Here is a 12,361-nt window from a genome sequence, read left to right as displayed (position 1 = left end):
GTAACACCTGGTGGGACTGGGGGGGGGCGCCGTCCCCAACCGGCCCAGGGGTATAGGTGACACGTGGGGTCAGGGAAGCATCCAGGACCCGGGTCCGGGCTGGGGTCTCACTTTCAGTGCCATCGGCCTCTGCCTGCTCCTCCCGCTGCTTCTGCTTGAATTTCATGTTGCCGAAGTGCATAAGAGCCCCCACTACTTTGTAACAGGCACACTTCTCATCTACACTGAAGCCCAGGATGTCCATGGCGTGCTGGGCGGGAGGGGCAGGAAGGAGGTTACAGAGGGTACCCTAAGCCCCCCAAACATCCTCCTCTTTCCCTCTGAGGCTTCCATACATCTCCCCTCTATCTCCTAATATCCTGAGCCCCTCCAATACATCTCTCTCTGTCCCTCAGAGCCCCACCTCTGTTCCCCTAAGTCCCCCCCATACCCAAGCCTCTCAGTTATCTCTCTCTGTTCTTCCATACCCCAAGCTCCCTAGACGCTCTCCCTTCTTTCCCACTGTCCTGCACCCCCTATTTTCCCCTCCATGCTCCTAGAATGCCCCATGTTCCCCCTCTCTGCCCCCCTGTAGGTGCCCCTCTGCCCCTCCCACACCAGAGCTCCCCGGCTCATACATCAGTTGCGATCAGCTCTTGTCCATCATCCATATTGTCTACAGTTGTAACTCCCTGGCTGCAGAAGTGGTAGTCGTAGGGATTCAGAGAGAGCAGCAGCATATCTGAGGGCACACAGAGAAACTTCAGGTCTGGCAGGGGCACTTTTCTCCCTGGGGCAGGCATCTGTGCATAGGCTGGCATGAGGTGACCCCAGAGAGAAGGCTCCTCAAACCAGAGGTCAGGTCTTGCCCACGAAGCTGCCAGGGCCTCCACCCTGGGCACCCACTCTCCAAATCAACCCTGGGTCCTGATAAACTCTTCCGAGGCTTGCCTTCCCCCTGCCTCCCATGGACCCTAGCACCCAGGCCATCTGTTTCTCTTCTTCTAGTTGACAACCCTGAGCTGCCCTATACCTTGGTCCTTGTGAGCCAGGGAAGCCCTGGTGGCTCCTCCCTTCCTTTCCCCAGAGTGACCACATGGCCCTGGGCAACTTCACACTCAGAACTTCAGAGACCAGAAGGTAAAATAGGGCTTGGGGAAGCCATGGACCGACTCTAAGCATCTCCAAAATCAGAAGTCAAGGCTCTCCTGGGCTCACTAAATCCTCTGCCAGGTTTCTCATAGCACCCCTTCCTCCTAATAATAATCTCATTTCTCTAGCACTTAAGGTCTGCATGGTGTTTTCTACCCAAATACCTCATTAGATAGGTGGTCCAAGTATTATATACCCCCATTTTAACAGATGTGCAAACTGAAGGTCAGAGAGGTTAAGCAACCTGTCTATGGTCACACAGATGGTAAATAGTGTTAAGGGTTAAAATTCTAGCTAAACTGTCTAAAATATCTAATGAGTGGTCGCCAACAAATTATAAGCTTTAGCAAGAGTTAGACTTTTAAGCATTTATTAAGGAGAATAAGAATTTGGTAAAGAGAGAGAAAAAGGCCTAGATTCCTATCTATTAAAGGGAGAGCACATTTCTAGCTCCCTTCTCCGCCAGAGTCCAGAGGAAAGAGCGTGAGACCGAGCGCCCGTCTCTTCCTTCCTCCTCCCACTAGTCCGCGTCACTTCCTGAAGCCTGGTCTTGCCCTCAAAGACCTTTGCTTCATGGGCAGAACTCTTCTACAGTAAGTATCCAGCAGGTGGCGTCATTCCAATCGTTACAATAGTCAGGATTTGAAGCCAGGCCTCCTGATTCTGAATTAAGGGGGATGCTTTCTCTCCATTCTTTTCTTCCTCCCAATAGCCCAAGGCAGCAGAACAAGGGGAGGCCCGGCTTTGAATACTGCCTCAGATATTCACTGGCTGTGTGACTTAGACCAAATCATTTCACTTCCCTGCTTATCTATAAAATGGGGGTCAATACTTGTAAACCCCAAAGGGTAACAGTGTCTAGAGCTCTTTTTCTTAGAGCCTGCCCTGCCTTCCCCCACCCAGAATGGAAGACACTTCTCTTCCGTCACCCAGAATGCCCTGTGAGGAAGAGACAAGGAATCAATTGGTGCTAAACGAGGGATAGCTGAGGGTCCTACCCAGAGGACTGTAGTGTGTGGTTGGAATTAAACTCATATCTTGTGGGTACCTCTCTCAGCCTCAGTTTATCCACAAGGATCATGGTGAAACTAATTCCTGCATGGCCTCCCTCATAAGGTTGTGGGGGTGGGGTGGGGGAGAAAGGGGAAGGGCTTTGGAAACATGAAAGTCCTAAATCATTGTGAATTATTTCAATTAGCCCTATGACTTTGGGAGAGTCTGCTGCTGCTCTCTCTGAACCCCGATAACTAAAGTTCACTTCTCTGAGACTCAGTTTTCTCATCCATGAGATGGGGCTAATAAGCCTTCTTTCATTCCTTCCTCCCCTGGGCTGTTGTGAGGAATGCACTCTGAAACCTTAAAGTACTGGAGAAATGTGACATCACCATTATTATTCTTCATGATAATTACCCATTGACATCTCAGAAGTAACTCCGGGCTGGCTATCTAGATGTCAAGATCTTTGAAGTTTTAAAGCTACTTGCTTGACAGATGCTGGACCCTTGCCCAAAGATTGCTGCTGTCTAGATGGAGGCTTCTAGGTGGGCCCTCTCATTTCCCTAATGCTCTATCTTCCCCCATTCTCTGTCCTCCTAATCCTGTCCCCAGGGGTGTGCTGGAGCCAACTTTAAACCACTTGAGAGAGGATTGTTAAATTTTCAGTGTGGGTATTTACACCTCAGAAATTGGCCAACACTTCAAATCAGGACTTCATGTGTTGTTTTGTCTAGTGGTGGATAAAATGTGAAAAATGCAGACTGAATTTAAAAGTGTATCTGGCAAACATCTTAAAAAAAACAAAACAAAACATCGTTAAACATTTACCAGTGGCCTACTGCTTGTAACCCCATGCCCTTTGGACCTGGGTCCTACTTGGTCCCACTTTCCTACCTCCCTCACTCCCTTACCCTGTAATTCTGGCTTCTTCCCTGACAGGATCTGGTAGTAGATATGATAGCCTCGCTCACCGGGCAGCTGGAAGATCACTCGGGATTTCTCCAGGAGGTCTGGGTGGGAGGTGGGAGGGAAGGAAGAATTAGTGCACAGAAGAACAAATTAGCCTGGTTTCTCCAACAGAGGGGCTCAGGGGCAGGAAGCTACCTTGGAGGACAGCTGGGACTTCCTTTGCTGATACAGGAGGGTCCTGGGCTGTATGTCAGTGAGAAGGTGAGCAAATGTGAGCAAATGAAAGAGTGTGACTCTGCCCCAATATGTATTCAAATCTGTAGCAATGTTATCTGTTGGCATGTGTGTTTCTGTAGCTACGTGTGTGCCTGTCATTGTGTGTGTGTGTGTCTATGAGAGTGCCAGAATTTGAGGAGGTAGTGTACATGGTACAGTGAAAAGAATGCTGACTTTGTAGTCAGGGGACCTGTCTGACAGCTTACTATCTGTGTGACTTTGGACAAGTCCTTTAACTGCCCCGTGCCTCAGTTTCCTCAGTTGTAAAATAGAGGGGTTAGACTAGGTGGTCACTATGATCCCTTCTAACTCTATCTCCATGATTCTATGTATGTGTTACTACATCAGTATAGTCACAAGTGTACATATGTCAGTAAATGTCTAAGTGGAGGTGGAGGTGGGACTGTGTTGTGTATATGTGTGAGAGAGATGGAAAGCCAGAAAATCGGGATATTCTCATTCATTCAACAAACATTTCCTGTGTGTCTGGATTCATGGAGGATACAGAAACTTAAAGACTCAATGCTTTCCAGAGCCACATAGACACTAGATGCTCTACGGGGAGTCACAGATAGGAAGCAGTACTTCATCTGAGTCTTGAAGGATGGGCAGGGTTTAAAGGGGAAAGGAGAATCAACAGCATGAGCAAAGGTGAGAACAAGTATAGTTGGGCTGGAATGTTGTTATCCAGTGTGGTCGACTCTTTGTAATTCCATCTGGGGTTTTCTTGGCAAAGATACTGGAGTGGTTTGCCATTTCCTTCTCCAGTTCATTTTATATATGAGGAAACAGAACAACGAGATTAAGTGACTTGCCCAGGGTCACACAGCTAGCATCTGAGATCAGATTTTAACTCAGTCTTCCTGACTCCAGGCCTGGCACTCTATCCACTGTGCCACTTACCTGCTCCTGAGCTGGAGCAGAGTTGGTTAACAAGACTGATGACAATATGATAGAAGACTAAAACCAGGCTGAGGAGATTGGACTTTTTCCTGTGGGCAGGGGGAAGCCATTAAGGGTGTTTGAGTAGGGGAGTAACAGTTATATGGTTAGATTGATAAATTAGGGATAGAGATTGGACCTGCTACCTCATTAGTATAGGCAGCTGTACTATGCCATACTATTACTATACTTGCTATGCTATGCTATGCTATACTACACTACACTACTCTATACTTTACTATACTATATTATACTGTGCTATTCTATGCTATACTATACTACACTACTCTATGCTTTACTATACTATACTATTCTATACTACACTACACTACTCTATGCTTTACTATTCTCTATACTATACTATTCTATACTACACTACTCTATACTATACTATTTTATACTATACTATAGGGGCAGCTAGGTGGCGCAGTGGATAGAGCACCGGCCCTGGATTCAGGAGGACCTGAGTTCAAATCCGACCTCAGACAATTGACACTAGCTGTGTGACCCTGGGCAAGTCACTTAACTCCAATTACCTCACCAAAAAAAAAAAAAGAATCTGTATACTATATTATACTACTCTATACTTTACTATACTATACTATATGCATGTGGCAGTGCTTAGAGTATTGAACCTGGAGTCAGAAAGAACTGAGTTTAAATCTGGCCTCAGACACTTGATAGCTGTGTGACCCTGGACAAGTCACTACCCTGTCAGCCTCAGTTTCCTCATCTGTAAAATGGGCATAATAATGGGGGAGAAGAGGGGATAAGCATTTATATAATACCTACTAAGTGTTAGATACTGCACCACATGCTTTGCAAATATTATCTTTCTCTCTTTTTTTTGTTCAGGGCAATGAGGGTTTAGTGACTTGCTGAGGGTCACACAGCTAATAAGTGTCAAGGGTCTGAGGTCAGATTTGAACTCAGGTCCTCCTGAATCCAGGGCTGGTGCTTTATTCACTGTACCACCTAGATGCCCCCCCCCCCATCTCTCTCTCTTTTTTTTTTTAGTGAGGCAATTGGGGTTAAGTGACTTGCCCAGGGTCACACAGCTAGTAAGTATTAAATGTCTGAGGCCGGATTTGAACTCAGGTACTCCTGACTCCAGGGCCCATGCTCTATCCACTGTGCCACCTAGCTGCCCCATCTCTTTTGATCTACCTACTTTCCAGCACTGTTGTGAGGATAAATGGGACAATATTTGTAAAGTGCTTTTCAAACTTTAAAATGCTATATAAATGTTAGCTATTATTAGAAATGTTAATCATAGGGAATTCCCAGGTGAGAAAACTCCCTCCACAAATGTAGGTTGGTGCCTTCTTTACAACTTAGTTCTTAAGGAATTGGCCAGAGCACCAAAAGGTTCATTGTCTTGCCCAGACTAAGAGAGCCAGTGCCTGTCAGAGGCAAAACTGGAGCCCAGATTTCCCTGGCTTTGAGACCAGTTCTCTAGCCATTTGGCAATACTGTCCCTCCCTCTGTTTTTTATGAAGGGAATTTTGGCAGTTTGTGAAGGGTGAATTGGAGATGGGAGACACTAGAGGCAGGGAGACCAGTTAAGAAGACATTATTATAATCCAGGCAAGGAGTGAGACCTAAATTGGGCAGAAGTGGCAATAAGAGGAAAGAGGAGAGAGATGGGGGAAATATTATTTTGATAAAATCCCCAGGTCTTGGTGACTGGAGGTAGAGGATAAGAAAGGGAGAATTTGCAATAGAAGTGTGACTTCTGGTCAAGCTCACAGTTATAATTCTCATTCTGTGTGTGTGTGTGTGTGTCTGTGTGTGTGTGTGTGTCTGTTTCTCTGTCTCTCTGTCTCTGTCTCTGTCTCTGTCTCTGTCTTTCAGATATTCTTCCCTTCATCCTCTTCTATCCCTGGTGATGGTGCTCCTGAATCTCTCATCCTCTATTATAAGACAATCCTGAGGGGCAGCTAGATGGCTCAGTGGATAAAGCACCGGCCCTGGATTCAGGAGGTCCTGAGTTCAAATCTGGCCTCAGACACTTGACACTTACTATCTGTGTGACCCTGGGCAAGTCACTTAACCCTCATTGCCCTGCAAAACCAAACCAAAATAAAATAAAATAAGACGATCCTGGAATGTCAAGCCTGGGTGACTGGGAGGTTGACAGGACCAGGGAAAGCTGGAGGCTTAAGAGAGCCATACTACTTTTGTTGTTGGGTCCAGTATACAGAAAACCAGAACCATCTGCCCCCTCCATTCCCCCTCCCCTCTCATCCCTCCTGACTTACAGCTATCGATATCGGCAGATGCCAGCTTTCCTGATGGTCCAAAGTGGATCCGAATGAACTTACCCTGAGGAATGAAGGGGGCACAGGCAGGCTGTGAGTAGGCCCAGATTCAAGGGCTTCCAGACCTCCATCCACTCCATGCCCATATCAATATACCCAGGACCCCGCACCTCCACTTCCTCTCTGCCAATTCTTGATGGCTGATGTTCTTTCTGCCTCCTCACCTGCTTCTTCCTCTGTCCCCTCATCTACTCCTCTCTCTGTCCCCAAGGTCACTTAGCTGTAGGACTGTGACCCTAAACCTTGGCTGCTGGGGCCACAGGGCTATTTCCCACACCCCACACCCTGTTTATTCCCCTAGTTGCCCTGGGATAACTTACAAAACGAGAGGAGTTGTCATTCCTCAGGGTCTTGGCATTTCCAAATGCCTCCAAAGCTGGGTTGGCTTCGATGATTTGATCTTCAAGGGTTCCCTGGAATAGGAAAGGCAGCAAAAGGGGAGAGTATCTTAACTGGGGACTTCTGGCTTCAAAGAAAGCTGAGAGTTGGACAGGGGAGGCTAACAGGCCTTTTATTTTTTAATTTCACAGCCTTTTTTTTTCTTTCTTTGCAGGGCAATGAGGGTTAAGTGACTTGCCCAGGGTCACACAGCTAGTAAGTGTCAAGTGTTTGAGGCTGGATTTGAATTCAGGGCCAGTGCTTTATCCACTGCACCACCTAGCTGCCCCCTTCAGCCTTGCTTTCCAAGAGACATAGGGGTAGAAATGAGGGGGAGGCCTGAGAGTACATGTCTCCTTCTCTCCTCCCTAAGACCCCTCCCCCCAAACTTACCCCAGTCTTAGTTGCCAAAAGTTGCTGGAAAGAAAGAGGGAAGGAAAGAGAGAGGGTGAGAAACCATTGTGAGGTGAAAGCTAAGGACCAAGGACAGCATGTTGGTTAGTGGGGAGAACCTGGGAGCAAGGTTAACTTGAACCCCTCAAATGGCCTCCCCCCACTGAAGGAGAAAGAAGAAAGGGAAGATGGAGAAATGCAAAAGGCAGGAGGGAGAAAGGGGGAGAGGGAGGGAGGGAGGGAGGAAAGGAGAAAGGGCAAAGGGGCTGGGCAGAGCTGGGAGGGCAGGGGTTGGGAAGCTTCCCCGTGTTCCCTGGTTACCCTCTACACCCTCTCCTCCATCCCACTTCAGCCAGGAAAGAGTCTCTCCTTTGTCTCCTCTCTATGGGGAAAATGGAGCCAGAATCCTGCCTCTAGACAGGATTTCCTAGCTGTATGTGTTGCATCCAACTGGGTTACCACTCTGAGACTCAGTTTCCTCACCTGTAAGACAGGGGAGATGATACCTGCCCTGGCTCCCCCCACAGAACTTTATAAAGTGAAATATGAAGATGAACAACCTTCGTTATTCTTCCATTTTAGTTGGAAAACATTCCTAATAATTAGAGCTGTGCACAGAGTTTTAACTTGCATTTCTTATATTCAGGGCAAGTACCACAAGATAGGCTCAGGGCCAGCAACATGAAGTGCTTCCTCAAGTCAACTTAAGAGAAGTTTGATTGGTAGAAAGTAGAGGAAACCTCGACAAGACATCTCAGACCTCAAGACCTCATGGTGAGGGAGATTACCCAGGACAGCACCCCACACTGGTGGGCCAGTGAACACCGGCTCTCATGTCACTAGGAGGCCATCTCCTTAGAGGACCACCATGGGAGAGGGAACATTGTATGGTTGAGGGCTGGAAAGAGCTCAACAAGGGGTGCAGCCTTGGGGGAAGAGGAAGTGTGCTAATTGCTCACTTCCTATATATCCAGTTCCAGTCTCTCTCCTGATCTTTAGTCCTACCTCACCAACTGCCTTCAAACTGGATGACCTAAAGACATTTCAAATTCAACATGTACCAAAGAGGAAGCCCATTCTTTTTCCCCAAAGCTCACCCTTCTACCAAACTCCCCTACTTCTGTCGAAAGTACCACCATTCTTGGGGCAGCTAGGTGGGATAGTGGTTAGAGCACCGCCCTGGATTCAGGAGAACCTGAGTTCAAATCCAGCCTCAGACACTTAACACTTACTAGATGTGTGACCCTGGGCAAGTCACTTAACCTCAATTGCCTCACTAAAAAAAAGAAAAAAAAGAGAAAGTACCACCATTCTTTCATCATCCCCAGTTGGTATTATCTGAGACTCCTCTCATTGTCCCATCTCACTCATCTAATCAGTTTTCAGATCTTGTCATTTCTACCTCCCCAACGTCTCTCTTTGGCCCCTTTTCTCTCTTCAAACAGCCCCTACCCTAATTCAGCCAGTTACCATTCACTTGGACTAGTTTGCTATTTGGTCTCCCTGCCTCAAGCCTTTCCTTGTTCCCATCTATCCTCCACACAGCCACTAATGTGATTGTCCTTAGTGCAGATCTGACCATGCCACTCTCTCCCCATTCAATGAACTGCAGAGGGTCATTATTGTCACTAGCTCCTCTTACCTTTACAACCTGCCCCTGACCTATCTCTCCAGGCTCATTATACACTATGCTTCTTAAGCACTGAAGGCCAGTCACACTGGCCTTTGTGATTTTCACACAAGGCACAGCATAGCCCATCCCTGTGCTATTGCACTGGTCGTCCCCCATACCTGAAATTTGCTCCTTCTCCACCTTCCCCTAATAGATTCCCTCCCTTCCTTCAAGACACATATGATGCACCACCTTCTTCATGAAACCTTTCTAGATGCCCGAAGCCGGCTAGTTTCCTTCCTCCCTAATTACTTTGTATTTACTCTGCATGCAAATTCACATTGTGCACTTGTCTCCCCTCACTGAAGGTAAGCTCTTTGAGGGTAGGGATTATTTCGTTTTTGTGTTCGTATCTCTCCACAGCCAGCTAGCCCAGTGCCTAGTGCCTAGTAGACACACATTAAATGTTCATTGATTGACTGATTGATTGCAGTTTTAGCTAATCATTCTTGCTAACGAGATCCTAAACTTGGTTGTTTCTCTCATTGTCAAATGCTAACAGCTCCCTCCAGATTTTAGACCCTTGGGCAAGCCTTACTTAGTTATGGGTCTGTCTGTCTGTCTGTTTGTCTGTCTGTCAGTAGAAAAAGTGGGATTGGCTTCCTTTTTTGAGTAGTGAGTGCCTCATCAATGGAGATTTTTAAGTGGAAGTTGAGATTACCCAGAGGAGATTTCAGTGAAGGTATAGATTGGACTAAATGATTGCTAATGTACTCTCCAAGGTAGCTTCCAAGATTTCAGTGATGAGAAAGGGGTTATGGCCCTAATCACTCTCCCTTCTCCCCCTTCAACATCCCTCATTCCTGGATTTCTCTCATGGGATCTGTTCCCTTTTGTTTTTCCTACTTTTGTCCACACAGGCTGCTGTTCTTTCCTGCCAACCCAAAGCTCCCAGACTACCTTTCTTTGTGTTGTCTTATTTCCACTGGCCACTCAGGAGAAAGTAGAAGGTGGAAAAAGGAAAGGTTTAAAAAATAGGGGGAAAAAAAGAAGAAAAAACACCCCAAACAGGGAGATCAGACATGAAAAGGGAAAGGTGATAAAATAGACGGGGAAAAAAGATGATAATGTAAAAAGCACAAGGGGAAAAAAAAAAGACACCACAAAACCAAAATGCCCCCAGAGAGCAAGGCTCAACAGTTGGAATCAGGACTGGAAGGGCCCAAGAAAGGCCTGAGGGTAGGTAGGCACTGTTCAATAAAGTGCAGGGGTCCTGGGAGGAAGGAGTAGGGGGAACCCCAGAGCTCTGGACACAGGGCTCTGGGCTGGTCAAGCCTTGCTCAGGCCAGAGTCCTGCCTCCGTGGGGGAGGAGGCTCAGGCAGGGCCAGGGCTGAGAGGCCCCAGAAGGAAAATAGGAAAAAGGGGGAAGGGAGAAAGAAAAGAAGGGGAGCAAGCCGAAGCCAAAACAGGACAGGTCTTACGGCTTTCTTGCCCGGCCCCTCTCCCAGGGCAGCGACGATGGCAAAATATTGAATGACCCGCTTGGTGTTAACGGTCTTACCGGCTCCTGACTCTCCGCTTGGGTGACAGAAAAGCCAGTCAGTCTCCATTGGAAGGCTTCTCCCACCCCTTCAGTGCCCCTTCATCCCTAGCCCTCCCCTTTACGTTCCCCACCCCTGGCTCCATGCCCCCTGCCCTGAGATCCCCAAGGAAAGTCTTGGTCTTATGGGAAAACAAGGGTCAGGTCCCCTCCTCCCTCCTCTCCTTGGGAGCTGGAGGCGCGGACTCTTGAGGCAGAAAGGGAGGGCCTCATTCAGGAATAAATTCAGTATAGGTTTACTCTTGGTTCAGGGGCTGTCTTAGAGCTGGAGGGAGGATGTCAGGGACAGGTTGTCTCTGAAACCCCTGGGGGCTTTGAACAACTCCCAGCCCTGGTCTAGTGCCTTGGTGTCCTGGAGCCTTGGGGGATCCTGAAACCCCAGTCCTGAGTCAGCAAGCTAGAGAGGATGGGGGTGAGGAGAGATAGCCTCATCATCTCCCTGGCCCTAGGCTAGACCCCCAGCTCCTTCCCCAGCCTCCCATCCCCTCCCCAATGCTGGGTACTCACGTGATAAGCATGGACTGGTTTTCTCGATCTGTAGGGGAAGAGGGTGAGATGTGGGTCTCAGCCTTTCCCACAATTCCCCCTACCCCAAGCTCAGCCTGGCCCCACGCCTGTCCGCCCTGACAGCCTTGTAGCCCATGTATCCAGCCAGCCAGCCAGCTAGCCAACAGCCTGATGCATGGACCAGGTTGGGGGAGAGGAGGGAGTCTGATATTAGGGGTCTGGGTCAGGGTCAGCCCCTTACTCTGCAGCATGGAGTGGTAGGCGTTGTCTGCCACGGAATAGATGTGGGGCGGTGCCTCTGTGCGGCGCTTGCCCTTGTAGGCAGCTACCACGGAGGCGGTGTAGACAGGAAGCCACTTGTAGGGATTGATGGTGACACAGAACAGGCCTGAATAAGTCTGTAGGAGAGACAAATGGCTGCTGGGAATCTGATTGTTGCCTTTCTTTCCAGGGTTTTACACAACCTGACCTATTTCCACACTCCCCAGCTCCATGACCTGTTGGCCGTTCCTCCTAAGTCTCACTCCATCAGCCTTCCTGGTCCCTTTGCCGGGCTGTCCCGGTGGAATGTTCTCCCTTCTCATCTGAGCTGCATAGGATGCTGGGCTTCCCTCGAGACAGCTCAAACACTGTCCAACCTGAAGCACTTTCCTGATCACCCCCAGTTGCTGGGGCCTCCTCCTCAATCCCACTCCCCCAAATCATCTTGTACTTCCTGGACGATCTTTTCCTTATCTGTGTATATGCTGTTGTCTGCCCCCCTCCCCCGTCCATGCCCACCCTGAGATCCCCCCCTTTGAGGGCCCGGGCCATGTCAATGTTGCCTCTGGATCCCAGACCTGGCACAAGGCCCAGTCTTTGGTAGGGCACTGTAAAGATGCCTGTTATTTGATCGATTGGCAGGTGCCATCTATGGCGCCTCCAAAAGCCTGCCATCCCCCTACCCTGGGCTGAGGGGCTTTCTGAAACATGGGGCTCCCCTGCCCCGGGACCTTCTACAAGACTCAAGTCACAGGCAGGCTCTTGCAGGTGCCCCGGAGGCCCTCCCCAGCCTTGGCCTCCAGGCACTCACATAGATCATCCAGTGGGCATAGCGCTGCCTCAGGTTGTGTAGCACGGAGGCTTCATTGAGGTGGGTCATCATGGACATGTCCTCCAGCAGGTCAAACCGAGGAGGGTTCATGGACTGTATGTCAGCCTCACGTACTGTCAGGATCTGGAAGGGGAGGGGAGGAGGCATTACCTGGGGGTGCTCAGAACCCTTCCCTCTGGCCCCAGGCTCTGGGACTCCTTCC

The 12,361-nt window shown here is 48.8% G+C and overlaps 1 protein-coding gene and 1 long non-coding RNA gene across 2 annotated transcripts in view; one reads left to right on the top strand and one right to left on the bottom strand.

Annotated features, from left to right (window-relative positions):
- Nucleotides 1-12,361, bottom strand: part of MYH7B (myosin heavy chain 7B) — a 43,919-nt gene that overhangs the window by 26,041 nt on the left and 5,517 nt on the right. Inside the window, exons 3-12 of the mRNA XM_043984475.1 lie at nt 12,139-12,282; nt 11,308-11,464; nt 11,067-11,094; nt 10,441-10,537; nt 7,347-7,370; nt 6,896-6,988; nt 6,516-6,579; nt 3,039-3,137; nt 618-721; nt 112-250 (exon numbers count right to left, since the gene is read on the bottom strand). Coding sequence (XP_043840410.1) covers nt 112-250; nt 618-721; nt 3,039-3,137; nt 6,516-6,579; nt 6,896-6,988; nt 7,347-7,370; nt 10,441-10,537; nt 11,067-11,094; nt 11,308-11,464; nt 12,139-12,282 — 949 coding nt within the window. The remainder of the gene's footprint in view (nt 1-111; nt 251-617; nt 722-3,038; nt 3,138-6,515; nt 6,580-6,895; nt 6,989-7,346; nt 7,371-10,440; nt 10,538-11,066; nt 11,095-11,307; nt 11,465-12,138; nt 12,283-12,361) is intronic.
- On the top strand, nt 3,036-7,153 carry LOC122741239. Its single transcript, XR_006354832.1, has 3 exons — nt 3,036-3,297; nt 6,518-6,608; nt 7,129-7,153. It is a non-coding gene; the product is annotated as an uncharacterized LOC122741239 (long non-coding RNA).

Source organism: Dromiciops gliroides, chromosome 2, assembly GCF_019393635.1.
Source record: "Dromiciops gliroides isolate mDroGli1 chromosome 2, mDroGli1.pri, whole genome shotgun sequence".
Taxonomy (NCBI): domain Eukaryota; kingdom Metazoa; phylum Chordata; class Mammalia; order Microbiotheria; family Microbiotheriidae; genus Dromiciops; species Dromiciops gliroides.
This window is presented reverse-complemented; position numbering and strand designations above follow the sequence as displayed.